This window comes from Phyllopteryx taeniolatus, chromosome 16 (genome assembly GCF_024500385.1).
Source record: "Phyllopteryx taeniolatus isolate TA_2022b chromosome 16, UOR_Ptae_1.2, whole genome shotgun sequence".
Taxonomy (NCBI): domain Eukaryota; kingdom Metazoa; phylum Chordata; class Actinopteri; order Syngnathiformes; family Syngnathidae; genus Phyllopteryx; species Phyllopteryx taeniolatus.
In genome coordinates, this window is record NC_084517.1 from 5,696,145 (window position 1) to 5,723,288 (window position 27,144).

A 27,144-nucleotide genomic window follows, 5' to 3' on the forward strand; every position below is an offset into this window, starting at 1 on the left:
CAAAATCACTGGGAATACAATAAAGCTCAGCATTGTCAAATAGGAAATGAAGTATTATGGAATCAAGCGCATTGTAATCGGGTTCATTGTGTTCTTCAGGTTGTATACCTTCAGTGGTAGCAGGAATTTTAAAAATGAACAAGAAATTGAAGAAAACAGAAGGTTGAATCGTTTTTTTCCATGACATATTTGTGTGAGCACAACAAAAAAAAATGTTCGCAGTTTCCACAGCAGGACAAACTTCATGTGAAACGAAAATATGACTATCGGGGGAATCCCGTCCCTGCCGGAGGATGATTGACAGGTAGAGACGTTTGTGTCCAAATGTTTTTCCTGGCAGATGAGGTGAATGAACTGCGCAACTTTTAAAAGATGAACACATCACCGTAAAGATGAACACACATATTTCAGCTAGGAGCCAAACCAGAAGTGACATTCTTCCAAGTTTTTCGAAAGCCAACTTGCACGTTGAAGTTCAAGAATGCCACCAATCAACTTTTTCTTCCTCTTGGTTGTTTGCCTTCTCAAAAACAAACAGATGTCTGTCTTGCTGTCACTATCTACTTTATTGTTATTGTTATCTGTACTGTAGGTTTGTGGGCGTGGCCAGTGCACAAGCGCGGTAGGTGAAATCGGCGTGTCGTGCGCGTGGAGTTTATTGGCAGTCGCGGAGGTTGTCGAGCATCACCGCGCTGCCGCCGCTGCCATGGACGTGTCGACGTGGACGAGCACAATGCTGCTACTGCTGCTAATCGCAGGTCAGACATTTTGTCGTTGCTCTTTTTTTTTTTTTAAGTCAGAAATGGACATTTTTCATACAGGCGTTTCTTTTTGTCATTTTTCCCAGCTGTCATGCTTATTTATGGATGGACGAACTGAAATCGCTGAAAATCAGGAACCGTGCAGTATTATAGTCCCAAAATTTGTTTGTCCAGATATAGATATTTGGTCCAGTGGTTAGCACACGTGTCTCGCAATTCAGAGGTCAGAGGTCAGAGGTCAGGGGTTCAAATGGAGCCAGAGACTCCATAAAGGTTCGTTAAATGTTGAGCAACAGCAAAAGAGGAATGGATTGGATTTATAAAACGAACCTTTTGTAACCCTTAGAACTCATTTGGATATTTTGGATATTTGACATGAACAGTAAGCATTTTTTTGTGGCGTAAACTATAGTGAGTACTGAAAATATCAAAAACGAACCTCATATGCAATGCAATAGACAACATGTAAAAAAAAAAAATGTACATTTGGACCCCAGACATGATATTGGGGGTAAATATTCTGATATAGAATTATAATGTGTGCACAAAATGCTACTTATAGGCTACGATACACTCATTTGTGCCGCAAAGTCATTATAATACACGCACCGCCAGTGGTTCTTAACTTTGTTGGAAGTTACAAACACGCATTCACAGAACCCTTTGGAATTGGAAAAAGGTGGCTTATTTCAAATTCAACATTGATATATGAGCTGTCACATGATGCCCGTTAACATTTCTACCAGCCCCCTCAAGAACTGGCCCTGAGTCGCGTGGAGGCTTTCACCGCTTATTGTTCTATTCCGGTCATAGATATGAACAATAGGTAGTAGAGAGAACGGATCGTCACACCTGTGTGCAACTATCAAGTCATAACCTTCAAGTCTCAAGGAAGTCCTAAGTCAAGAAAAGCTTTCTTCACAAATCGTCACACCAACAAAAAAGTATTCACGCCTTATAAAAGTTCAATGAACAACAACTGAGATTATGATTATGATTGAATTTATTGCACTGAATTGTATTTCAAACTCAATATAACTGACATTTATTGTTTAAACAAACTATGGTGTGTACATTGTGATGACAGCCTTGTAGCCCCTGCGCTTCTTAAGAGGACAAAATTGCCAGGTTGCCGTGAATGACCCCCCCCCAAAAAAGCGATTTCTTACTTTCCAAAAAAAAAAAAAAAAAGGCAAACTGTCTCAATTAAAATAAAGATTTCCAACTCACAACGACATGACTTGTCAAGTCAAGTGTCTTGGATACCAAGTCTTCAGTCAAGTCTTTCTGAAGTATTTGGCAAGCAAGGCGCAAGTCATCAAACTAGCAACTTGAGCCGACTCGAGTCAAGTCATGGGACTCGAGTCGCCCCGTATCTCCAACACACTCCTTTTAAGCTGCGCGCCTATGGCGACGCAAAGCTCGTAAAAATCGGTTCATAATTAGCTCATAATTATTTGGAATGTCAATGCATTGCCGTTAATGGGAACGTTGCCCCCGCCAACATGGCCGTCATGTAGCCATGTCGCTTAGCCTGGCTGCTCCAAACGTAGTCAGTCTTCTTTCCGCGGAGCACTATTGAGGAAATTTAGCCAAAACAGCCGCTTCCAACCAAAATGCCCAACTTGCTGTTCACGTTTAGTCAGGAGTCTTGAGATTTTTTTTTTGGTGCATCCTGTCAACCCAATTTCATGTTGAACAGTCAAACTGGTGTCAGGGGCTGTTTTCCCCCTAACTTTCGGGAAGGGTGTTCCAGTAGGAATTTGGCCAAAATGGGTCCTTCCAACCAAAAGGGCTGACTTCCTGTTGATATTCAGACACGGGTCCTTGAGACTTTGGCGTGCGTCCTGTCACGATAGACGTGTCCACCCAATTTCATGTCGATCCGTCAAAGTGGTGTCATGAGCTGATTGTTTTGTTTGTTTACTTTCCAGGGGCCGCGACTGAAGAAATTTGGCCCTAACCAACCAAAATAGCTGACTTTCTGTTCATAGTGGGACATGGATCCATAAGACTTTTTCCCCTGCATCCTGTCAAGATAGGATGCAGGAAAACATTTTGTCCACAAAATGTCATGTTGCTCAGTCAAACTGGTCTCAGGGGCTGATTTTTCCGGAATTTCGCTGGGGCGCTAACTTAATGAAGGACTTTATCCAAAATAGCCGCATCCGTTATAAAGTGGACCGAGATCGTTCCTCCACCCAAAAAAATCCCAATATGGTCATAAGGGAGTAAATGAATATAATCGTTTCATTTCTAGACTGTAGTGATTCAGGAGTAAGCAATGCCGAATGTTTCCCAACGCATTGTTTTGCCAAGTAGCTGACACAAAATCTCCAAAACGTCACAGTCAAAACCAGTCGGACGGCGAGACGCGGAAGCTAAGACGATTAAAGATGACAACACCGAGATTTCCAGCTCTAAACATTTGGACTTCCTCTTATCGCTCATTATCTTGATTTCCATTCTCCATTTTCTTGTTGGTTAGCATTCTTGGCATTGCGTTCATTTGCACATTTCATGTACACAACACTGAACAATGGGATTCCAATCAAAACATGAAAGGAGTACTACATGTCTTCTAATAGCTTGGCTTTGACGCAGGTTTTGGTGGACTCCATGCAACACAGATGCAAAGAAGTCGGAAGTCAGAAACAGTCGCTTAGTTGAGCGGTTTTTTTAATAACTCAAACGATGAGTGCTGAATTTTGGGTGTTCAAATATACTCGAAAGAGAAATGCCTAACGGCAACAAAATATTACCGGAAGAATTTGTTTGCGTTCGTAAAGATTCATTTTGCTGTTTGCTGACCTTTCAATCAAGTAATAACACATTTATAATTCATGTAATTTAACCCGCAATGGATATTATTGTCAACGAGTTTCACATTTGATCGCGTGATTGATGGATAAATGAGTTAGCTAAGATAAAGTGCAGCTTTTGAAATGTGAAAATGTTTGAATGACATTTTGGTTGCTTTTGCCTTTTTCCTCTGCAGAGTGTGGAGCGCAACTAGATGGTGAGTCCTCGCCTTCCTTTCCCACTTTTTGCAAACGTCAATTTGATACTGTACATACAACTTATTTTAGCCATTTTCCCGAAAATTGTTCAAATAAAATGTGAGTATTGACTTTTGAAATTTGTATTCGTTTCTCAAATAATTGACGAATGTATCCCTTCTTAATTTGTTTTTTGTAATCATGTGTCAAATGATCAGTTACAGTATTTATCATAACTATTCAAATAAAAGATGAGTAAAATAAAAACATTTACGTGTATATTTATTCAATAGTTGTTGCTTAATATAAAGAATGAATTCTCTTTTTAGAAGAAATTATTTGACACATTTGAACTTTTAATCTCAAACTAAAGCAGGCCCGTGTGTGTTTATTGGAGAAATCTAATGTGGGCCTTGAGCACAAACGTTTGTTTGCGTGTGCGTGTATTTTCAGTGTGCGGGCAGCCCCCGCTCAACAGCCGTATTGTGGGGGGTCAGGCGGCCCCGCCGGGTGCGTGGCCCTGGCAGGTGAGCCTGCACAGCTCCGGGAGTCACTTCTGCGGGGGCTCGCTCATCAACAGCGAGTGGGTGCTGTCGGCTGCGCACTGCTTTACAAGGTCAGAAACGCGCACACGCGCACGCACGCACACACACGCGCGCAACTGCATCCTCAAAATGTTGCCGTCCAGAATATTTTGGGTTTTTTTTCCAAGAGGACCTCATAATCCATAATCTACCATGTGCGTGGACCCCATAATGTACTATTTTTCAGATAAATGTTAACATTAACAAAAAAATTATTATTTTTCAGATAAATGTTAACATTAACAAAAAATTTCTTATTTTTCAGATAAATGTTAACATTACAATAACAAATTCATATTTTTGAAAAAAATGGAAATGTTATGAAATTTTTTTTCTAATAAAAAGATGTAATCTTTTCCCCCCAATATAAAGTTGTGATATTATGCTATTGAAGAAAGAATTTGACAAGGGAAGAAAGTCAAATCTTAACTGAATTTCCAAAATCGAACTTTATTCTTGTAACATGACGCTTTTTGTTTTCAAAAAGACACAGTTATTTATTTTAAAATATAGAACTATCCATCCATCCATCCACTTTCAGCATCCCGGTTAGGGTCGCGGGGCGCCGGAGCCTATCCCAGCTGACTTCGGGCGAAAGGCGGCCTACGCCCTGAACCGGTCGCCGGTCAGTCGCAGGGCACATATAGACACGGACGACCGTTCGCACTCACATTCGCACCGTCACCAAAGTCAAGCGAGTGGACCGCTACACCATCAGCGGCATATAGAACTATATTATATATATTACAAAAATCCCTTTTTTTTTGTTCATCACCAACCCAGCCCAAAACTACATGAGCATCCCAGCTGATAGCATCCTACCCAAAGTACGGTGCGAGAATGACCCTCGGTGGCCGGGAGCAGCGTGGAAATGATTCTGTCCCAACAATCGGATTAGCTGCTTTTCAAAACAAAATCATGATAACATAAAAACAATAATAACATAAGCAAAATTAAGAGTAATGACATAATGCTAACATGCTAACAGTGACTAAGATAGCATATATCAAGCTAACAACCTGAGTAGCGAACGCACTGAGGCAAAGTGATTTTACATTGCGCCTGCGATTGGGTACTATTTCCAAATAGAAGAGCTCAAATGCTAACATGGTAACAGTTGCTATGCTAACATATAGCGAGATAGCTATCTGAGAACACATGCATACTGTATGTTCCTTTTCTATAGGCATTCAAATGAACATTGCTGTCAATGGAGGAGTAGATCGACTTTTTTTGCAGGCCCATAATGTCACGGTGTGTGTGTGTGTGTGTGTGTGTGTGCGCAGGTCGAGATCTGTCACTGCGTTTTTGGGTCGACAGCGCCAGCAGGGTTCCAATCCCAACGAGGTAAGCCGCAGGGTCACCGAGACCATCCTCCATCCCGACTACAACCCCGCCACCTTCGACAACGACGTGGTCCTGTTGAAGCTTTCCTTGCCCGTCACCTTCAACAACTTCGTCCGGCCCGCCTGCCTGGCCGCCGCCCCGAGCTCCTTCTTCACCGGAATCGCCAGCTGGGTCACCGGGTGGGGCACCATCGGCTCGGGAGGTCGGTTGCCTTTCATACTTAATCAAAAGTACATGAAAGTTGTCTGAATTTTCTTTTTACAAAAAGTACCTTAGGGTCCCTGAATACTTTTGTTTGCAAAAACACACACTATGGTTTTGTCTGATTGTTTTGTCAAATTGTCTGATGTTTACACAAGTATTGAGAACTGCAAACTGTCTGCAGTATGTCTGCTGATGTTCACAAAACCTGTAAAAGATCTTCGATGTTTCCGAAAACCGTAATGTCGGTGGAAAAGCTTAAATGGTCACGGATGTTTCCGTGTTTCAAATCGATGGCAAACCCTCAAATCGAGTTGCTGTTTGTGTGCACGTGCAGTTCCTCTACCACCCCCCCAGGACCTGATGGAGGTGGAGGTTCCTGTGGTCGGAAACCGCCAGTGCAATTGCGACTACACGGGGTTGAGAATCACCGCCAACATGATTTGTGCGGGCCTGAGAGAGGGTGGAAAGGACGCCTGTCAGGTGACTTGAGCGCTTTCATGCTTTTCAATACACACAAAAGCAAGACAAGTTCATTTGCACAATGCCAGCCATACGTAGGGATTTTGATATGATGCGATATAACTGCACTACAAATGGTTGTATAGTTCTTAGGGAGCAGGGAGCAGGGAGTGAAGGCGGCTATTAGGTGGCTTTGAAACTTTCCCGGTGGATTTGTCACTGGATTGGTGTCTCTCAATGATGACACAAAAGCAAAAGTGGTTCCGCAAAAAAAGGAGACTGGCGTGTTTTACAGGGTGATTCAGGTGGTCCCATGGTGAGCAAACAAGGGTCCGTGTGGGTCCAGAGCGGGGTGGTCAGCTTCGGACAAGGTTGCGCCCAGCCGGAGTTTCCGGGCGTCTACGCACGGGTCTCCCGGTACCAGGATTGGATCAGCGGCCTCGTGGGCAACGACAACCTGCCAGGCTTCGTCACCTTCACATCCGCGGGCGTTGACCCGGACTCGGTGGTTAACTGTGGCAACCCGCCGCCCACCGGTGGGACCGCGCCGCCCACCAGTGGGACCTCGCCGCCCACCAGCGGGACCTCGCCGCCCACCATCACCAGCACGCGCCCACGTGAGCAGCGCCGCCCACCGCTTTGTTTACAAAACTCCAAATTGAATGTTTACAAAGTACGTTACCTGAAACCTAAATTGTTGTTGCCGTGTAAAAAAAGTACATTAGCTTTGTCGAAAAATTGTCTGTTTATAAAAAAAATAGTACAGAAGTTTCATTGATTAAATTGAAAACAACGTAATTGTGTTGGAAGACTGTCAATTGATTTTACAAAATGTACTTTGTCACGATGTTTCCAAAGAGTGTCAAAATTGCAATCGGTGTCCCTCTGCCATTTGTTTCCCGCAGCGGTGTTGTGCGGACGCGCTCCTTTGAACGGGCGCCTGTCGGGCTCCGGATCGGCATCGGCTCGGGCAGGCTCTTGGCCCTGGGTGGTCAGCCTGCACTCGAGGGGGGCACACGTATGTGGCGGCACGCTGGTGGCTGAGGACGCCGTGCTTACTAGCGCACAATGCGTCACGCGGTGAGGCATCGAGTCAGCACACGAATGTTCTAATGCGGCACCGGCAACGTTTCCTGGATTCGCCTGGGGACTAGGAAGTCGCGGTGAAATGGAACACGTCGATTTCATCGCAGACCTTTTGGCGACTCCAAAAAAAAATGTACTCAAGTCAAAGTAAAACTTTTTACCTCCTAATAATTACTTGAGTAAGAAAGTACTCGGTGAAAAAACAGAGCATAAGCGGCAAATAAAATAAAATAAAATAGGAATGTGCACATTCAGATATTGCTGAACAGTATCACTTAATCGAAAACATAAGAAATTAAATCTTTATCAAATAAAATGCGTGAAATAACAAATGAAGGCAAAGTCAGCTCCAAGAAACGGTCGTATGCTAAATGTTAAACTGCTCGCCAAGCAGATTCCAAAAGGCTGCAGTGGATATAAAAAGTATACACACCCCTGTTCAAATGCCAGGTTTTTGATCAATCACTTCAAAACGTTTTCCGCCATTAATGTGACCTAGAATTTGTACGAGTCAATCTTTTTGACAAGGGAGGTGAAAGTAAACTGGAATGCGATTGGCCAGCTCACCATTGCAAGAGATGTTCTGTCTTTTACCTGTTTTACAAAGACACAGAGCGAGCAGAACGCACTCCGGAGATGCAGTTGCTTGTGACCATAACAGTGCGAACAGCTAATGTCGCTAGTGCTAACGTTGCCATATGCACAGCCAAAAACATCTCCGACTTCCCAAAGGTGTTTTCTCAAGTTAGAAGTGGGCTGAAATGTTCAAGTTTGGACAGTGACAAAACGACGCTGCATGTTGTAATGTAAACACGAGTCACTTCGGTGAAGAAGACGACTTTGTGCGGAACGTGTGACTTTCTCGTGTCGTTTGATTGATGAACTTGCGTCAAACTGTGTCACTGTGGTAATCACGGTGGATTGGAGCAACGGCGCCCCGTGCGGAAATCGAAAACAAAAGTCTAAAAATAGATTGCGCGAGCAATTATTGATAAATGAAAGTAGCGAGGGCCATGTAGATTATTGTAACGGAGTAAAAGCACCCATTTTTTTCCTAACATAAATAGTCGTGTAAAAGTAAAAAGAACTCGAACGAGTACCCAAAATGTGACTTGAGTAAATGTAGCGCGTTCCTAGCCGCCTCTGCATAGCGGGTGTTCATACATGCGCTAATCGTTAATCAATCACGACTTGGTGGTATGTTGGGTCTCACGGAGGTTGAAGATACCGGTCCGACCTGGCGGGCCCAAACGTATTGTGAGGGTCTCCCGTCAGGAGCGTTAACTCCCACCTCTGACGGATCGCTATGGCCGTATCGTATGCTCAAGTCGGGCTTGTCCTGCGCAGGTCCACTGCGCCGGAGTGGACCGTCTTCCTCGGTCGCTTGAGGCAGAATGGCTCCAACAGCTTCGAGGTGGCGGCGAGCGTGATCAGCATCGCGACCAGCACGGAGTCCGGTCCAAATGTGGCAATCCTGCAGCTCGCCAGCCCGCCGCCGCTCTCCGCCTTCATTCAGCCCATCTGCATAGAGAGCGGGCAGACCTTCGCCGCCGGGTCCACCTGCTGGGCCGCCGGATGGAGCGCGGGCCGAGGAGGAGGTGCATCCGCTACTTTTGTCTTTAATGTTTACAGGAAGTACCTTAGCTTAGCGGCAAATCGCAAGTAGGCGAGCGTGCGCACGTGCGGATCGGTCGCCATTGTGACGCCGCTCCTTGGCATTTTCTCACCATCATCTTGTCCCTCTTTGACGCTGTAGAGGAGCAGGCCTTGCAGGAGGTCCAGACTTCGCTGCTGGACTGTGGGAACGCGTCGACCGCTGACAACATTTGTACGCAACTTCTGCCACTGGACCAGGTGACCCTCACCGCTTGACCGCTTTAACACGCCGCACACCTGAGCGAGCATTTCAAATTGCGAGTGTTAAAAGCGCGAGGCCCCAACTTTCCATGCAGTTTTGGTGCTTGTTCAAAGCAATTGTTGCTACTACTTCTCTGAACGCTTCTAATGATCAGCACGTACAACATCTGTATCAATTTGCACACAATTTGTGTGTGAAAGGTGAACAAACGCCAAGTTGACTGTCCCGCCTGTGTGTGTTTTGTGACTTCCTGTCTTGTGACTTGCGTCTGCGCAGGAAGACAGCGGCGGTCCATTGATGTGCAAGCTGGGCGACTCCTGGTACCAGACGGCGGTGCTGTCGACCGACGCCAGCCGGGCGGATAATCTGACGGTTTTCCCTCCACTCACTCGCTTCAGAAGCTTCCTGATGCGCGAAGTGGGGGACTTCTTGTCCCCCACCATCTCCAGCGCTCCTCCGCCGCTCTTCCTCAGCCAGCTGCTGTTGTTCGGCATGGGCCTGCACCCCATCCTGATGGTGCTGTGCCACTGAATGAAACAGCAAATGTCCCAAAGTCAATGTGAAAGTTGTTCTTTTAACCTTTAACCTTTAATTCTCCTGACACCAAGCAAGCTTTGAAAAAAATATTTCGTCCTTTCCAGATAATGTGAAAATAAGGGCTTCCTCTTGACAAAAAGGTTTTGGGTCAAAACATGTATTTGTGTAAATACTATCCTTAATAAATGAACGTGAATGTTCAACAATTTCAAAGTGTATGGCTGGCCTGGTTCATGTCGGTTGTCAGCTGTGTCACACACAAAAAGATCTGCATTGAGACAGAACACTTATCAGGTCAAACAGAAAGTCACACTTTTCAACATTTAAGGGTTTGTTTATAAAGTGTAAAAAAAAAATACAAACTTTTGGGATTTGTAATGAGTCAAATGTGCTACAGGTGTCTACAACCCCAATTCCAATGAAGTTGAGACATTGTGTTCAATAAAAACAGAATACAATGATTTGAAAATCATGTTCAACCTATATTGAATTGAATACACTACAAAGACAAGATATGTAATGTTCAGACTAATAAACTTGATTGTTTTTAGCAAATAATCATCAACTTAGAATTTTACGGCTGCAACACGTTCCCAAAAAACAGCGACAGGCTCATGTTTACCACGGTGTTACATCACCTTTTCTTTGAACAACATTCAATAAACATTTGGAAACTGAAGACACTAATTGTTGAAGCTTTGTAGGTGGAATTCTTTCCCATTCTTGCTTCAGCTGTTCAACTGTCCGGGGTCTCCGTTTTTACGCTTCATAATGCGGCACACATTTTCAATGGGAGACAGGTCTGGACTGGCCAGTCTAGTACCCGCACTCTTTTACTACAAAGCCACGCTGTTGTAACACGTGCACAATGTGGTTTGGCATTGTCTTGCTGCAATAAGCCCGGGGCGTCCATGAAAAAGACGATGCTTGGATGGCAGCGTATGTTTCTCCAAAACCTGTATGTACCTTTCAGCATTAATGGTGCCTTCACAGATGTGTAAGTTACCCATGCCATTGGCACTAACAGAGCCCCACAGATGCTGGCTTTTCAACTTTGCGTCCATAACAGTCCGGATGGTTCTTGTCCTCTTTGGCCCGGAGGACACGTCGTCCACAATTTCCAAAAAACAATTTGAACTGTGGACTCGACGGACCACAGAACACTTTTCCACTTTGCGTCAGTCCATCTTTGATGTGCTCGGGCCCAGAGAAGCCGGCGGCGTTTCTGGGTGTTGTTGATAAATGGCTTTTGCTTTGCATAGTAGAGTTTTTCAAGTTGCACTTACGGATGTAGCGCCGAACTGTATTTACTGACATTGGTTTTCTGAAGTGTTCCTGAGCCCACGTGGTGATATCCTTTACACATCGATGTCGGTTTTTGATGCAGTGCCGCCTGAGGGATCGAAGGTCACGGGCATTCGATGTCGGTTTTCGGCCTTGCTGCTTACATGCAGTGATTTCTCCAGATTCTCTGAATCTTTTGATGATATTATGGACATTGGATGATGAAATCCCTAAATTCCTTGCAATTGTACGTTGAGTAACATTGTCCTTAAACTGTTGGGCTATTTTCTCACGCACTTGTTCACAAAGAGGTGAACCTCGGCCCATCTTTGCTTGTGAATGACTGAGCAATTCAGGGAACCAATCACGGCACCCACCTGTTCCCAATGAGCCTGTTCACCAGCTTTTTTGGAACGTGTTGCAGCCATAAAATTCTAAGTTCATGATTGTTTGCTAAAAGCAATCAAGTTGATCAGTTTGAACATTACATATCTTGTCTTTGTGGTGTATTCAATTAAATATAGGTTGACCATGATTTGCAAATCATTGTATTCTGTTTTTATTTATGTTTAACACAACGTCCCAACTTGATTGGAATTGGGGTTGTAATAAAACAAACTAAATGGCACCATTGTGAGGCCTTCAATGGGACTTCGTGTGCTCAAGAATGTTGTCACACTCAAAAGAGAAACAGCAAGATGGCACATTGACACGCATGTGTCTTTTGCAGAGTCGTGTTTGGTTCAATGTTCGAGAACAAGTGTTCTGCTCCAGGTTCACTTCAGTCCATTAATGTTGAATACACTTGGAAATGATGTTAAATGCATTCAGTCCACTTGCTTTGAATGTTCTTTGACATGTGTTGAGTCCAGCTGTGTTAAATGATAGTCTTTCAAAATGGTTGCGTGTCTGGAGAGCGGTGCAGGACTACTTGATGCGGATCTCGAAGCACAGACAGTTGCACGACTCGCAGTCTGGGGGCTGACACGTGCACGCGCAATCCCACTTGGAAACCTGCAAACACAAATGACAGTTACTGTTCTGAGTCAGGTTAATGCGTGAGAGTGCGCGTGCGTGTGTGTGTGTGGAAAAAGGGGTTCTCAACTTTTTGGGTCCACTGATGTTCTTACAAGGACCCCCCCCCCCCTCATAATCCTAACACAAATTAAAATTCATTCATTTGCCATACCGCTTATCCTGAGTGGGGCCGTGGGGGGTGCTGGAGCCTATCCCAGCTGACATTATATTAGGGCTGCAACTAACACATATTGGAATAATTATTCTGTCCATTATTCTTTTGATGAATTGGATTGAACAACATTTTTAATTGCTATCATTTCAAGTTGACAGAGCAGAAAATGCACATGAATTATGATTCCGTTACTTTTTTGGTCCTAACATGTCGGAAAATAGGCAAACATATTGATCGTTGATTTCCAAAGTACCGGCAGATGCTTGCAAATGTCTTCTTTTGACTAAACACAAAATATAATCAGGAAATCAAGAGAGGAATTGGACAATTTCAGTCAAACGACCCGTCGTGTTTTGCGCGGTGTCTCACCGAGGGTGCCGAGCCGATACCCGTCAGACACGAGCGCAGCGTTGGCGGCCGGCAGTCGCACGACTGCGCCAGTCTGAAACAGCGATCCCACACGGAGAAGCTCGGACAGCACGACTCGCACGCCAGCGAGCAGCGCTCCTTTAACACAGGTGGGTGCATCTCAATATCTCGCTCGCTTTGTTTGCGAGTGGCCGGCACAGACCTTGAGGCAGAATCGTATCCAGAGGACGAGGGCCAGGACGAGCATGTAGAGTGTGACGCCCATCATAATGATGGCGGGCAGGGGCACGGCCAATCCAAAAACAGGAACAACCTGAGCGGGAAGACAACAAGCAGAGGGACTTGACATCAACTCACCCAGTCTCATTTGTATGTGTTATCAGATTAAAGCTATGACTGCTCTCAGTTTTTCCTTACGCTCATTCTCCGCCACCATGAAGGTCACACGTGCAGGATGTCTGCAGGAAACAGAACAGAGCATCGTCATCATCTGACGTCACTCGCTCGGGCTTCTCCCGTAAGCTTGCGTTTACCGTTTGTCGTGATCGCTCGTGTCCTCTGACGTCAGGTGAGCGTTGGGAGGAAGCCCCTGGGCCGGTACGGACGCCACTCAGACCTGCTGTCACTCATCCATTTGAGCTCAGAAGCCAAGAAGTTCACAGAAATACACAATGACCTCGAAACCCAGCAAAGACAAATGACGTGCTGGCAGCGGGGCGCTCTTGTGAGTAGCACGCTAATGGTCGCCATTATCTCCAGTATGCTCACCTGGTGTCAGAGGTCAGCATAAAAAGAGAGATGTTGTTGCGCCTCTTGTTGTGTTTCTTCTTCTGGGCTCACGTCCATCTATTGTCTTCTTCTTCGTCGTCGTCGTCGTGGATCCACTTGCTGTCCGCTGTGACGCGCCACTGTCGCCATTTGAACACAAAACTCGGTTAAGGGACAGCTCCGACGTCTTTATGTAAGCATCACTTTTGTTGTTGTTGTTGTTGTTGTTGTTGTTTCACACTAGCAGGAGGTAAAAGGGAGCTTCGGCGCCATTTTAGGACGCGGCTCTAGTGTTCGGAAAAACGGATCCAAAGAAAGAAGTGAGCCGCGTTTAACGCTGGACACGAACACGACAGACGGAGAAGGGAGTTCGCTCCTTGGCGGCCATCGGCAGCGTTGCCGTGGCGACCGACGGCTCGCAAGAAGGCTCAGAAAAGGCGAACGGGAAATGACGTCACGGCGTACGTTTGCCAATTTACGAGAATTGAAAGCACTTAAAACATGGCCTCATCTGTTATGTGCGAACGTTGACTCCAAACTGCTCTGAAACCTGTACAGGTATACACTTGTTTGCCACTTTCATGACTAACGATCAAGTTAATATGTAGTGGGCGTGAGGGGCGGTGGCCCGGTGCCTGTGCCCCTCCCTTTGGGACTGTTCGGGGCGCTTCGGTCGGGCTGGGTACCTCCCTGCGTCCTGGGGGGGAGGGGTGGGTGGCATCCTCGTGGTTGGGTGCCCTGCTGGACAGGCTCGCTGGCTTGGCCCCACTTGTGGGTGAAGGGGCCGGGGCCGGGCCCGGGCCCACCCTGTACTAACATATCAACTCGCAGGTGCTTAGAGGTGTAGACGCTAAAGAAAGAATCCCACCGAACCACTCATCAGTAGCACTGCCTTGCTCATTTGCCACATCCTGTCCTGTTCTCTCTTGGTTAGTTGTTGCATGTCCTCACCAGGTGGCCCCCATATCCACAAGAAAGAACCCAATTTGACTGTTGTAATGTTACTTGTGCTCAAATATCTAGACTGACTCTTATTCCCCTTGCCTGTCCCCTTTTCTGGCTGGCTGCATTTTCAATAAACAGACTTAAAAAGTGTAAAACTAAGCAGAGTATTTCAGAACTCCCCCGTTGCACAGCAAAACTGTTCTAGCACAAAAGGCGTACAGAGCCACCATTTGGCAAGGACGTGCAGCTGAACAGGAAAGGGTCACAATAAAAAAACAAATAAAAACAAGATCCCTTTTTCCAAGTACAGTACTTTCTGGTTGCTGTTCAGCCCTAACCTGCAAGTACAACAAATGTAATCACTTAAAGTACAATTTTTTTTTTTACTTTTATGTGCAATAAATTTTAAATGAACCATTATTTATTTTAATATGTATGATGAATACTTCTATTTTGACAAACAGGCATATTATGTTATACTTTGCAGTCGGTGCATGGAGAGCTAAGCATTTTCTTGCTGTGGTATTTAAAGTTTCATAATAGCGGCATCAGAGGAAACAAAGCGAAAGAAAATGTGCTGCCACAAGGCGTTAGAATTGCTTCGGATTTGTTTTCCCTTCTGGAACGCTACCACGCAAGCTCTTAAGGACACATTCCACTGTCAGTCAGCAGCAGTTATGAACTACATCATCTGGAGGGAACATGAGCCTGAAGACAAATGACTGCAAAGCCATTCCATCGAGAAACCCTTCTCACTCTACCTTCCATTTACCCTCAAATCCTCTTTCCAGCTGTTATTGGAAACATTACTGCCCACCCAACACCACTCAAAAGCATGTGGAGACGCATCATTTTATTGAAACACTTTAAAGTACAAAACAAAAAAAGTTACATGAATAGTGCCTCCTCATCGTGGCACAGAGACCTAAAAAGGAAATAACCCAAGGGAAGGAGGAAGTGCGTGCGTAGACTTTGTCACCATTCATCCCGGATGTCATGTGGAGCTTCGGTGAGTCTACGCAGCAGCGAGTCTGCCCCCAGGTGGCGGAGGGCAGCAGTGGTGGTGGTGGTGGTACACAGTCCCATGTTAGAACAGGTTGTTCACCTTAGCTAGCAGGAGCTGGTTTGGAGCACAAGGGGGGCTGGTGGGAGGAAGGGAGAGCAACAGCAGCACATGGGAGAGGCAGGGAGGAGGGCTGATGGTCTTCCGGGGGCTGCCGGTAGCGTCTAAAAACCATGGACTTTGAGCTGCTCCTCCTTGGCCAGGTCAATCTGCAACAAAGGGAGGACGCCCAGCGTGACCTTTGACTGTCAACAAATGCGCCGACGTGGCCATTCGAGGAGACTCACGTCAATGAGGAACTGGCAAATATGCTTGCGTTGATCTCCCTGAAGTTGGATCACTTCACCATACTCCGGGTGCTCGATCACAGTCCCATTGCAAGCAAACTTCTGTTGGGGCAAGCAGCAAACATCAGTAAACACAATAGTCACATGGACATTTACATACTGCTTATGCACTTCTGATTACCATTAAACTCCTAAACATTTACAGAATTTCAGAAAAACTCCCATTTTGTACTCTTTGAACTATATTCAAAAGAGAGTTGAAGTGCTTCGTCTAATGCTTTGCTGCCACATTGTCGGATCTCAATTACTCAGATTTTCACTATTTGTGGAAGTGCTCAGTCCCCATGCACTGCTGATAGCTTGGGTCACTACTATTATTATTATTACTAGACTACACCGATCTGATCAGTTTGATCGGCATCGGACGATAATTAGCATTTTCTGCAGATCAGCCTTCATGGCATAAGTCGCCGACCAGATCAACGCCGCCATCGATCGGCTCTGTAAAAAACATTTACTCCTCGTCACCATCGCGTATGAACCCAAAAGCTAAGTTTATTTTTAGCCCTGTGGCGTATTACTGTAACGGACAGTCAATTAAATTATTATTTTTTTCAATCTTCAATCAGTGAAAAAACATCTCTGTGGGACAATTTTGCACCGTCTCAGAGAGCACGCAAGTTGTTTGCAGTCTGTGCACAACTGAAGTTCATTGTGGGGAACGTCATCTAAATGCTTAAACAACATTTGATCGGGCACATGAAGAATGCACACGAGGAGGGGCATGCCACGTTCAAGCAACGCAGCGTGTGGGGGGGGAATGCCAAACAAACCGGACAACACCCGTCCATATAGCCGGGACAGTGAGAAAGTTAGCGCAAGTATGTCATTTAATTACAGTAAGTGAGCACCAATTATTTCTGTCATGTTGTAATGTTGATTTGACCTAAACTTAAGTCAGTGGCCAATCATTGAATGCCCCCTAGAGGTCACTGATATTTAACTTTTGTCTAAAGTGCGAAAGAATACTTGAAGATACTCAGTATACAGTACACAAGTATATCCAATAAATGAACAAGTCATGTAAATAGACACATTGCTCCATCTTGTGACCGGATCAGTAATGGGCCCCAAAAAGTTGTGATTGTGTAAAGCCCAATTATTACTATATAAAAAGTACCATTAATACTAACACCCCTCCCCCAACTATTGCATATAAAATATTCTATTTTTGTGATTCAAAGTGTGATACCATTAGTGGTACAACCGACCCATCGAGTGGCGAGTGAAAGGATCAATGAATTAAATTTTCTAAATGTGCAGAATTTTACAAAGGATACCGTCACATATAGTTTAGTTGTATTAACTTTGAAGTACATTTACTTTTCCCATTTTCAAACATTTAAAGGAAAATTTAAAACCAACATGTTTAAAAAAAAAATGTTAAAAAATTCTCAAGTGTTGTAAAATGCTCAAACAGACCATGTTACAGTGGCATACAATAACATTAAATATACTTGAAAGGAGGAATAAATCCTTTCCCTCGTGTTAGAGGCTTAAATATATATTTTTTTTCTAATGCAGAATGAACATTTGTTGAGTCCAGTGCAGTTGTATTAAACTGGAATACATCTGCATTTAAGTTTTTCAAACAGGTAGTTACAATTCAAACCTAATTTCCATTTTAATCAATCATATCTTTTAATTTCCTACATTAAATTGCCAATGTTCAAAATGTCCATTATGTCACAGTGGCTGACAATAACTAACATACTCCATAGGAAGAAAACCACAGCTGTCTTGTTTTGGATGATTTGCTCACTACACTGATTTAATTTTTTGTCATTATGGTGGTACTTGGTGTTATAGGTTTTGAGAACCCCTATGCTATTTAATGACCTCTGGTTCAATGCAATCTGCATTTCATTTCCTTGTAAGGGTGGTGTGTAAGAAGTCACATTTAATCCAAACCAACAACTGTGTGCTAAGTGGCAAGCAAACCTTCTTGAAGGTCTTAACTAGCTTCTTCTTGTCATACTCTGCAGCAATGCCCTGGACAGTAGTGAGGGTCTTCCTGCCGTTCCGCTGTTGGATTCTTATGTGGATGTAGTCTTCTTTCCCAGTTGGGAGGCAGTCATCACCCTTAGTTGCATCAGCAAAGGGGTCTGAGGGGGACAAAGGGCAACAAAGTATAAATAGAAAAACAATAAGCCAATCTCACTCACAGTTGACCTTTACAGGATCATACAAATCCCACGATTCGAGAGTCCTGGCTGAAAGGTCAGATTGCAGCGTGTGCGCATGCATTCCCAAAACAGTTTACTCAAGATTATCTTTTAGCACTTGCAGCACACCGGCGTTAAGAGAAAGTCTGCAACCAGAAGGCAACGTCGGCAAGGCCGGTATTTGAGAGTTGAGAAGCAAACGAATACTTGGCATCAACGAGTTAAGTGTAAACTACTTTATGAATTTGTCAAACCGGGGAGGGGGGGGGGGGGATGTAGTTTATCAGCCTGCGTTTCGGCATTAATCAATTACTAACCGTGATAAGTTTAAAGATTGATTGACAGATGGGCTTCGGTATCCACATTTAATCATCTATTAATTCAGACACGGCGGGTTATAACACCTCAAACGATATCGGCACCTAAGTTGACAAAATGTAGTTCACACTTTTAACGCAAGTGTTGATGTAGCCATTATTCTTCTCATTCGCTGTGGCAGGCCACGGCCGAGGTAGCCTCCTGGTAGGATTTTTTTTTTTCCTGGTCGCAGGTTTTTCTCCAACACCGGACACACTTTCGCTTTTGCGCAGCGCCGATAAATTATTATTCAGCCACGTAGAACATCCGCGTCGTGATTTCGAACACTAAGACAGAGCGACGATTAAAAAAAAAAAAAAGTTTATGTCCGATGCCGAAGCACATCGAGTGGAATTAGCGAACGCCAAGAAGAAGCTAACAGCGGCCTCCAGGAGGAGGCCAAATGGCGGCTCGGGCCGGCTAAACTGCTAACCCTCTATGGGCCACTAATACTTTTCACCAACTAATTCGTAACCATCTACCCGAACCTAATCTTCTAGGGAAAATAACGTTGTCAGTTTATATGCGGCAAGAAAAAAAACCAGTTACCATTAGCGGTGCTAGCTGTCGCCCTTCCCCCACCCTCCTGTCGCTGACAAATACTCACCAAAAGTTTGGAGGTTCTGAATAGCGGACATACGATAAGATTTGCTTTCCTTTCGGATAGTAACTTGGTTAGCGAGCGTTCGTTAGTCGGCTGAGTGGGTTTGGGTCGTGCTAGCGTTCGGGCCTAGACAAGGGACGACGACAGGCTAGGCTGGGCTGGGCTCGGCTTCTGGGCTCAGTGGTGCCACACAAGCTCTCTCAAAATGGAGTCGCTGAGATGGAGGATGGCAAGAAAAACAAGCCTTATAGCCCCGCCCGCCCTTACGTCAGCATGCCTGTAACGTGACGTTAAAGCTGACGAATCAGAGGAGCGACTCAGCTCCGATCTCGCTTCAGGCACAGGCTGACGTTGCTAACAACATATACCTTGGACCAAAGTTTGGTGATTACCAGCATAATTAGGTTTCCGTTCAAATTCAGCACAAACTTAAACCTGTATATTATTTCATGGAAAAATGTAGAGCTGATATTGTTCATTTTACTGTTTGCCCCGAAACTGCGTCACGTCTTTTTGCCATTATGAGCTCGCTGGAAGGCAATGCGTCATATATGACTTGTCTCGGGAACTGTTTCGCAATATTCTCCAGTCTAGAATGTGGGTGGTTTCTATGGCTTTTCTGTTTTCTTCATAACCTTTATGGAATTACACAACATTTTTGGTTTAGCGCAAAACTATTACTCTGTATATATTTAGCTTATATGAGATCATCACATACTCGATCATCACATAAATTTGCTTAGTAGTCTTACATTTTACAGCATTCTCCAAGTCAGACAAAAGCTGAAGTGATCTTTGATGAATTTGTCAGTCAAAGATGGTTGAGATAAACTGGGAGATGGAATACCGGTCATAATTTAGCTTTCCATAAAAGTCCATAAAAAATAAACCAGACAAAGTTAACTTGATCATTGAGGGAATGGCTAACTTGATTTTTCTGTTACTTGGATTAATGGCATTGATGTGCTCCTTGGATGCTGAAATGGGTAGCGTGCTGTAAGAGCTACTAGCAGGCTATCCATTAATTGGAGTAAATTCAAAGACAACCCAAGCATTAAGACATACTGTACCTTTGAGAATGTGGCTTCCACAAACCCCGTGAACCCAGTCTGGCCCTTCAGAAGTTGCGACTAAGTCTTGCAGTCTTCTCTGTGCAACAATTTACGTTGACGAAAACAACACCTTTTGGGATAAATCTGGCTGCATAACCCCAACAAGTTTTTGCCATGATTTCAGTTTAGGTCAGCAATAGTCAATCACTTTTCTGGCCCCTGAAAGAAACCTCCTTACTATCAATTATAACCATTAAATGGTCGATATCGCTTGCCCGCAATGGAGAAAAAAAAATTGTGAAATCTCATGGAACAAATATTACAATTTAGGTTGAAAGTGTAGGACAGCGTTTGTGTTTTGGTCAGCCTTTAAACAAAAACGGTGTAGTGGTTCTTTCTATGCACCGTGATTGACTGGCGACCATTCCAGGGTGTAACGCCACCTCTTGCCTAAAGTCACCTGGGATAGGCTCCAGCAACCCTCAACAGGGTACGTGGTGTAGAAAAATGGATGGATGGCCATGCAGCCATTAAAAAAATAAATAAATAATCTGACATCAAATCACTACAAAAAAAAAAATAATAAAAATTTCAAAAACTACATTATACCTAACTTACGCTTAAATTTAGTCTATTGCTCATCTCTTGTGGTAGCACGATAGAAGAGTGGTTAGGGGTTCAAATCTGATTCAAACTAAGTTCACCTATAAAGGTTACAATGCATTTTAAGTTCGTCCCAAATGAGTTATATCCAACTTTTTCTGGGTATTGTATACACACATCTGTTTCTATACTGTTGAGTGCTCATTTTCATTTCCAAAATACCGCAATAAGCTTTAAGTGATGGATGTTTAAGCTTGTGTGTAATACAATAGTTTAAGTTGACCAAAACGGCTCTGCAGAGCTTCCAGGTTGCCGCAGCACAGCTCCAGTTGGTGCAACTAAAAAACCTAAAACATGTCATAAAAAAAAAGACAATGTTGAGAAAATCTTTAATGAAAGTCACATGAAAAAAAGAAGAAACAAAAGTTGATTGTGCAAGAGGGGTCTGTTGCGAGCGTACCGCTGAGGGAAGAATACTGCAGCGTTCTGGACACAGCAACACACCAGCAACACACAGCAACACCTTAGCAACACCTGCTACACAACTGCGCCTAGTGCACAAAAGACAAAATATTGAAAATAAAAAAAGCTCATGACGATAACAGCAGACTATAACATTATTAAGCTTTAAATGTATTAAATCACACTAACTCTGAATGCTTCGGAGTCCAGAAAGGACAGCAAGTGGACAGACTGCTAGAAACCTCAGAACAGTAAACGTTCCTTGCAATACTGGCCCGATCGCTTGAGAGCGAAGGGGTGAAACCAAAAAGAAGAAAAAAAGGGAAAAAAAGAAGCAAAAAAAAAGACGCAGAAGCTGTGAGGACAACCTTCAGGATCAAGCAACTTCTTGTCCAGGAACCTCATCATCCGTGTTTCACCTGAAGACAGAACGAGTCAAAAGGTTAGGACTACTCGAGTTTAACTAGTTAAACGACAACGAGAGCATGTTTAATGATAAATTAATAGATAGCGAAATAGATACTTAAACAGTCGTACCTTGACTTACCAGTTCAAATCATTTTATGCCCAAGCTCCTAACACAGTATACTCATATATTACAGCTCAGACTCACCGTCTGAAATCCCTAATCGCTATTGGCATTGACAGTAACGAATCAGTAGCGACTCACAATCAAATCACTACCTCTTGTACTATTCCAAAGTAAAGGCATGCCATAGTGCAACCAACAAACTCCAATTTAGGGCTGGGAATAAAAGTCGACTCACAATCCGCAAAAAAAATGGTAGACCCCAAATTTGTGCATCAGAACTCAACTGGAACCATGTTTGTGTGCACTCTCAGCATCGAGTTAAGAGCATCAGATTGAATTTACGAACGCACAGCTACTCTTCATATCTACGGTTGGGAACTTAGGACCACTGCTGGAATGCAGCGGCTGTAGACCGAGGATGTCCATGGTTTGGAATCACTATAAACCAAAAAGGGCAAAATGAAGTGGTATGCAAATACTGCAAATGTGCTGGTGGCGTAACACAGTACCTCGGGATAGACAGCAAGGCGGCCTGGACGAGCTACACAGTGAACTAAGGTAACGTGTTGATGTTGTTGCTGTTGTTTTTTTTTTTTAAACTTATTAGTTGTGATGCACCGAAATGAAAATGCTTGACCAAAACCAAAAACTGAAATTGAAGAACCTATGGCTGAAAATTTAAAATTATCTATCAATCAATCAAACTTTATTTGAGAACGCTTTTTACACAAAAAACAACAACACTAAGCGCTTTACCCATTTATTATTAACCAATTGGTTACATAAACTAACTTTAAACAGGGATGTACTAAAATTGTATTAAAAAAATGAGAACACCCTGACAAATAACTTTAATAAAACCAACAAAACATATATTTAAATTGCAACATTACCACTGCTTAACTTAAACATAAGCACATTCTACAATTGAACAGTATAAACAAAAAAAATATTTGAAAACCATAAAAGTAACCTCAATCAATAATTTAAAAGTTTAACTTTAAAAGTGCAAAAACAACAATTCAAATTCAATTCAGTTATTTTTTTTTAGGTCAGTATCTGCTGGGAACATCATTTGGTTTCGCCACATGTGGCAATGCATCCATGGCATATTTTTATTGACAATGTTGGGGCAGTTAAATTAAAAAATAAATAGATTTGTGAGGTTTTAGGTGCTTGTACTGTACCGATCACATGGGCTCTGCATCCCATCCGGGCGCTGTTGGATAGAATTGACTGCTTGGATAAGAGTGGTAAAATCTGAGATTTTAGATCCAGTCCGATCTAATTTTTTTCCTGACATCGGACTGATATCCAACCTCAAAGGTCGGATTGGGAAACCCCTTAAGTGTGATCATTGTTAATGTTGCATTTGTAGCTATTCAAGATAAATACCTCACCTTGTTGCTGACAACTAGGGCGATTCTCCTCCGTTCCTGGCGGGCGACTTAGGTGGGCTTTTAGATCTGGACCCAGAGCCTCTTTTTGGAGGGGAGGCAGAACGGCTGGCGGACCTAGAGCGGGACCGGGACCTGGACTTGGCGTTGGGCTTCTTGTTCCTGGGGGAGCGGGACTTGGATCTGGAGTAGGACCTGGAGCGGGAGCGGCTGTAACGGGATCTGCTTCGGGAGCGAGAGCGGGACCTGCTGCGAGATCGGCTGCGTCTTCGGGGTCGAGGGCTGCGGGAACATTGTTCAAATATGTCGACTTTTTAGGCACAATCACATAAGTTCTTATTGAGTAGGACTGCAAAGGGGTGCAACGTTTTCGGTAAAGTTAAGCTGGGGAAATGTTGGCATAATTATTAGGGCTGGACGAGTACAATTATCAGTTATGTTATTGAACAGATACTGGTGCTATTTCAATGTATCTTTGGGCTTGTCCCTTTAGGGGTCGCCACAGCGCGTCATCCTTTTCCATGTAAGCCTATCTCCTGCATCATCCTCTCAAACACCAACTGCCCTCATGTCTTCCCTCACAACATCCATCAACCTTCTCTTTGGTCTTCCTCTAGATCTCTTGCCTGGCAGCTCCATCCTCATCAACATTCTACCAATATACTCACTCTCTCCCCTACGGACGTGTCCGAACCATCGAAGTCTGCTCTCTAACTTGGTCTCCAAAACATCGAACCTTGGCTGTCCCTCTGATGAGCTCATTTCTAATTGTATCCAACCTGGTCTCTCCGAGAGCGAACCTCAACATCTTCATTTCCGCCACTTCCAGCTCTGCTTCCTGTTGTCTCTTCAGTGCCACGGTCTCTAATCCGTACATCATGGCTGGCCTCACCACTGTTTTATAAAATTTGCCCTTCATCCTAGCAGAGACTATTCTGTCACATAACACACCTGATACCTTCCTCCACCCGTTCCAACCTGCTTGGACCCATTTCTTCACCTCCTGACCACACTCCTCTCTGGGTACTCTGTTATCAGCTTTCTCTAGATCTACAAAAACACAATGTAGCTCCTTCTGACCTTCTCTGTACTTTTCCATCAACATCCTCAAGGCAAATAATGCATCTGTGGTACTCTTTTTAGGCATGAAACCATACAGTTTGCTCGCAAATACTCACTTCTGTCCTGAGTCTAGCCTCCACTACACTTTCCCATAACTTCATTATGTGGCTCATCAACTTTATTCCTCGATAGTTCCCCCAGTTTTTAAAAATGGGCACCAGCACACTTTTCCTCCATTCCTCAGGCATCTTCTCCCCCAGTAGAATTCTGTTGAACAAGCTGGTCAAAAACTCCACAGCCACCTCACCTAGATGCTTCCATACCTCCACAGGAATGTCATCAGGACCCACTGCCTTTCCATTTTTCATGCTCTTTAATGCCTAACTTCCCCCTTACTAATCATTGCCACTACCTGGTCCACCACACTTGCCTCTTCTACGCTCCCTTCTCTCTCAGTTTCCTCATTCATCAACTCCTCAAAGTATTCTTTCCATCTATCTGGCACACTACTGGCACCAATAAACGTATTTCCATCTCTACCCTTAATCACCCTAACCTGCTGCACATCCTTCCCATCTCTATCCCACTGTCTGGCCAACCTGTATAGATCTTTTTCTCCTTCTTTAGTGTCCAACCTGGCATACATGTCATCATATGCCCTCATCATAATTTCCTGTCATAGTCCCCACATTCAGTTCTAGGCTCTGTGTTTTCCTCTTCTCTTTCTGATGAAGAACCTGCTTTCCACCTCATCTTTGTCTTTACCCACAGTAGCTGAATTTCCACCGACGCACTGCAGTTTGAGGGCGGTGTTAACCCGGTCCACGACCGATCCGGTATGGAATTCTTTGGATGAACGTTCATATTTGTTTGGCAAAGTTTTAAGCCGGATGCCTTTCCTGACGCAACCGTCTGCATTTATCCGGGCTTGGGACCGGCCGACAGTTTGCACTGGCTTGTGCCCCCCATTTCGTATACCACCAATACTTAAGGCAAATAAATCTGACATCAATGAAGTCCTCTTCACCTGTTGTTGGCACTACACTCTGGCTGTTTGACACAACGGTGACTCATGTACATCAGAAAGTAGACTTTACACCGATCTAATCGGCATGATCAGTATTGGCTGACAATTAGCATTTTATGCGGATCATCCGATCAGTTTTCTGGTCATAATTCGCCGATCCGATCAATGACGACATCGATCGGCTCTGCAAGAAATTTTTTGTTGTGTTAATTAAAATTGTATGTATTCAAAGTACTAGCGGTATTATTACTCAGTACTGGTATTGGTGAGTACTTAAGTGAATACTCATACTGGTATCAGTCTGAATAAAAGTGGTTATGAACAACCATAATAATTACAGTGGCTTAATACATTAATGGAACTTATAAATCAAATATTTGCAACATTGAATATTTTCCGTAATTTTACAACCTTGTGGTTGATACACGCTACTTTGGTGTCCACACATTATACAAAAAACAAAACCAAGTTGCTCTCGGTTTTTTTCGGACCATTCGCGTTTTAACTACTTGACCGTGACGAATATTTGATCAAAGTAAATGTGCTAACAAAAGCACTCCCGTCGTCTTCCGCTGAGGGACCAACGTGCTTTCCCAGACAAAGCGTCTCGGCGGGTTCCATTTTTCTTACCTTCTGCTTCGGCGACTAGAGCCACCATACCTCCTGGGCGGCCCTCCTCCTCCACCTCCTCCACCTCCTCCTCCACCACCACCACCGCCACTTCCTCGCCGTCCGCCACCGCCGTAATGCGAATCCGGGGGTCGTCCATAGCGGGCCATCTGCACCCGCAGCTCGCGTCCGTCCAGGAGGGCGCCGTCCATGGCGTCCATGGCGTCCTCGGCGTCGCGCTTGTCGTGGAAGCGGACGAAAGCGAACCCGCGGCTGTCTTTGGAATAGCGGTCTCGCGGGATGTACACGTCCCCGACGCGGCCATACTTCTCGAATACGTGCCGAAGGGTCTCCGGTGTGGTTCGGTACGTCAGGTTGTCCACTTTGAGAGAAGTCATGCCGTCGACGTCGGGCGGAGGCCTTCCGTAACTCATGATGACGACGAGTGCTCGCCTTCTTTCGAAAAAACAAACAGTTTTCACACAGCACGCCGCCGAGCTCACCTTCTCGCTTGGAATTATATATGTAAAAGGGTTCAGACGATTCTTTTCGAACACGATGTTCTCACTTTTTTCTTCCAACAACGCTCGATACAAAATGGCTTCTGCCGCCCTCGAGTGCCTTTCTTCTTCGCCTTCAACTTCTTTTTCCGGTAGTGCATCGTAGCCAAATTCACATGAGGCAACACTGCCACCTATGCTCAGGAGCGGCATATATGGGCAGATGGATGGATGGCTGGATGGCTGGATGGACGGACGGACAGACGGATAGAAAGATAGGCCAATGTATATGCATATGATCAACTTTTGTGCCGTAACGTTTTTAAACACCAAATGCAAGCATTAATCATGATCAAGAAGTTGAGCGTGATGAATCATACGAGTACTTTGGCACTGTGTTTGATTCCAAGTTTGTTTGACTTGAACACAGACGCAGTCACAAAACGACAACCACTTATTACGAAAGCTCAACTCTTTTTTTGTTTGTGCCTGTGATACTGTTTTATGTCAACTTTATAATGCTTGTATTGAAAGCCTTTTAACCTTTTATCTGTTGGTTCGATGACTGCATAAACGGCATTGTCAAAGTATGCCCGATATTTATTGGGATCGAGCAGAGGGAATTGGGCACTCATGGGAAGAAACAGGCGGCTAAAATCCATCCAAATACTTTCCATGATATTTATTTATTTATTCATGTATTTACTTTCTGTACTGCTTATCCTCACAAGGGTCACGGGCGTGCTGGAGCCTATCCCTGCTATCTTCGGGCGAGAGGCAGGGTGAGAAGTGCTGTTGCCTATCTCCTGCATCCTCCTCTCCAACACCAACTGCCCTCATGTCTTCCCTCACGGCGTCCATCAACCTTCTCTTTGGTCTTCCTCTAGCTCTATTGCCTGGCAGCTCCATCCTCATCATCGTGCTACCAATAAACTCACTATTTCTCCTCTGGACGTGTCCAAACCGTCCAA

At 44.3% G+C, this 27,144-nt stretch overlaps 4 protein-coding genes across 9 annotated transcripts; 1 reads left to right on the forward strand and 3 right to left on the reverse strand.

The window, feature by feature from the left end:
• Window positions 1-466: 466 nt before the first annotated feature.
• Window positions 467-10,048, forward strand: LOC133466004 (transmembrane protease serine 9-like). The gene is made up of 11 exons (XM_061749259.1): window positions 467-511; window positions 593-758; window positions 3,760-3,780; window positions 4,214-4,376; window positions 5,631-5,893; window positions 6,230-6,375; window positions 6,650-6,971; window positions 7,260-7,434; window positions 8,788-9,038; window positions 9,197-9,294; window positions 9,575-10,048. Exons 1-11 carry the CDS (start codon window positions 482-484, stop codon window positions 9,827-9,829), a joined length of 1,890 nt encoding a protein of 629 aa, XP_061605243.1. The 5' UTR covers window positions 467-481; the 3' UTR covers window positions 9,830-10,048.
• A 304-nt stretch (window positions 10,049-10,352) lies between these two features.
• si:ch211-198p11.6 (uncharacterized) lies at window positions 10,353-14,669 on the reverse strand. Of its 3 annotated transcripts, XM_061749269.1 has the most exons (6): window positions 13,448-14,615; window positions 13,214-13,274; window positions 13,098-13,138; window positions 12,883-12,993; window positions 12,681-12,818; window positions 10,353-12,133 (listed from the first exon to the last, which is right to left on the reverse strand). In XM_061749269.1, exons 3-6 carry the CDS (start codon window positions 13,101-13,103, stop codon window positions 12,047-12,049), a joined length of 342 nt encoding a protein of 113 aa, XP_061605253.1. In that variant the 5' UTR covers window positions 13,104-13,138; window positions 13,214-13,274; window positions 13,448-14,615; the 3' UTR covers window positions 10,353-12,046. The 3 variants fall into 3 exon arrangements, 2 of the variants coding, with proteins under 2 accessions (XP_061605253.1, XP_061605252.1); XR_009784807.1 differs by having other exon boundaries at window positions 12,681-12,993; window positions 13,214-13,319; window positions 13,449-14,669; XM_061749268.1 differs by having other exon boundaries at window positions 13,214-14,583.
• A 562-nt stretch (window positions 14,670-15,231) lies between these two features.
• On the reverse strand, window positions 15,232-19,163 carry LOC133466009 (eukaryotic translation initiation factor 1b). Its single transcript, XM_061749267.1, has 4 exons — window positions 18,933-19,163; window positions 17,745-17,908; window positions 15,744-15,845; window positions 15,232-15,665 (listed from the first exon to the last, which is right to left on the reverse strand). The coding sequence occupies exons 1-4, from the start codon at window positions 18,961-18,963 to the stop codon at window positions 15,621-15,623; spliced, it is 342 nt and encodes a 113-aa protein (XP_061605251.1). The 5' UTR covers window positions 18,964-19,163; the 3' UTR covers window positions 15,232-15,620.
• LOC133466007 (serine/arginine-rich splicing factor 2-like) lies at window positions 17,770-26,301 on the reverse strand. 4 transcript variants are annotated; one of them, XR_009784806.1, is made up of 6 exons: window positions 25,695-26,301; window positions 22,979-23,257; window positions 21,236-21,465; window positions 21,045-21,135; window positions 20,000-20,931; window positions 17,770-17,908 (listed from the first exon to the last, which is right to left on the reverse strand). XR_009784806.1 is itself a non-coding variant. In XM_061749262.1 (3 exons), exons 1-2 carry the CDS (start codon window positions 26,105-26,107, stop codon window positions 22,993-22,995), a joined length of 678 nt encoding a protein of 225 aa, XP_061605246.1. In that variant the 5' UTR covers window positions 26,108-26,301; the 3' UTR covers window positions 20,960-21,465; window positions 22,979-22,992. The 4 variants fall into 4 exon arrangements, 1 of the variants encoding a protein (XP_061605246.1); XR_009784804.1 differs by having other exon boundaries at window positions 21,045-21,465; XR_009784805.1 differs by lacking the exons at window positions 17,770-17,908; window positions 20,000-20,931 and having other exon boundaries at window positions 20,960-21,135.
• Window positions 26,302-27,144: the final 843 nt, after the last annotated feature.

Bases quoted from the DNA above. Each gene is read 5' to 3' on its own strand.
- LOC133466009 (XM_061749267.1), bottom strand. From the start codon at position 18,963: ATGTCCGCTATTCAGAACCTCCAAACTTTTG. The intron at 15,846-17,744 runs GTTTGCTTGCCA...TTGCCCCAACAG, and splicing joins TAGTTAAGACCTTCAAGAAG to AAGTTTGCTTGCAATGGGAC. The intron at 15,666-15,743 runs GTGAGTCTCCTC...CCTTTGTTGCAG, and splicing joins TTTGCCAGTTCCTCATTGAC to ATTGACCTGGCCAAGGAGGA.
- LOC133466004 (XM_061749259.1), top strand. From the start codon at position 482: ATGCCACCAATCAACTTTTTCTTCCTCTTG. The intron at 5,894-6,229 runs GTCGGTTGCCTT...GTGCACGTGCAG, and splicing joins GGGCACCATCGGCTCGGGAG to TTCCTCTACCACCCCCCCAG. The intron at 9,039-9,196 runs GTGCATCCGCTA...TTGACGCTGTAG, and splicing joins GAGCGCGGGCCGAGGAGGAG to AGGAGCAGGCCTTGCAGGAG.
- LOC133466007 (XM_061749262.1), bottom strand. From the start codon at position 26,107: ATGAGTTACGGAAGGCCTCCGCCCGACGTCGACGGCATGACTTCTCTC. The intron at 23,258-25,694 runs GTAAGAAAAATG...ATGTTCCCGCAG, and splicing joins TCTAGTCGCCGAAGCAGAAG to CCCTCGACCCCGAAGACGCA.
- si:ch211-198p11.6 (XM_061749269.1), bottom strand. The intron at 12,819-12,882 runs GTCTGTGCCGGC...CCTGTGTTAAAG, and splicing joins GGATACGATTCTGCCTCAAG to GAGCGCTGCTCGCTGGCGTG. The intron at 12,134-12,680 runs GTGAGACACCGC...TTGTGTTTGCAG, and splicing joins GTATCGGCTCGGCACCCTCG to GTTTCCAAGTGGGATTGCGC.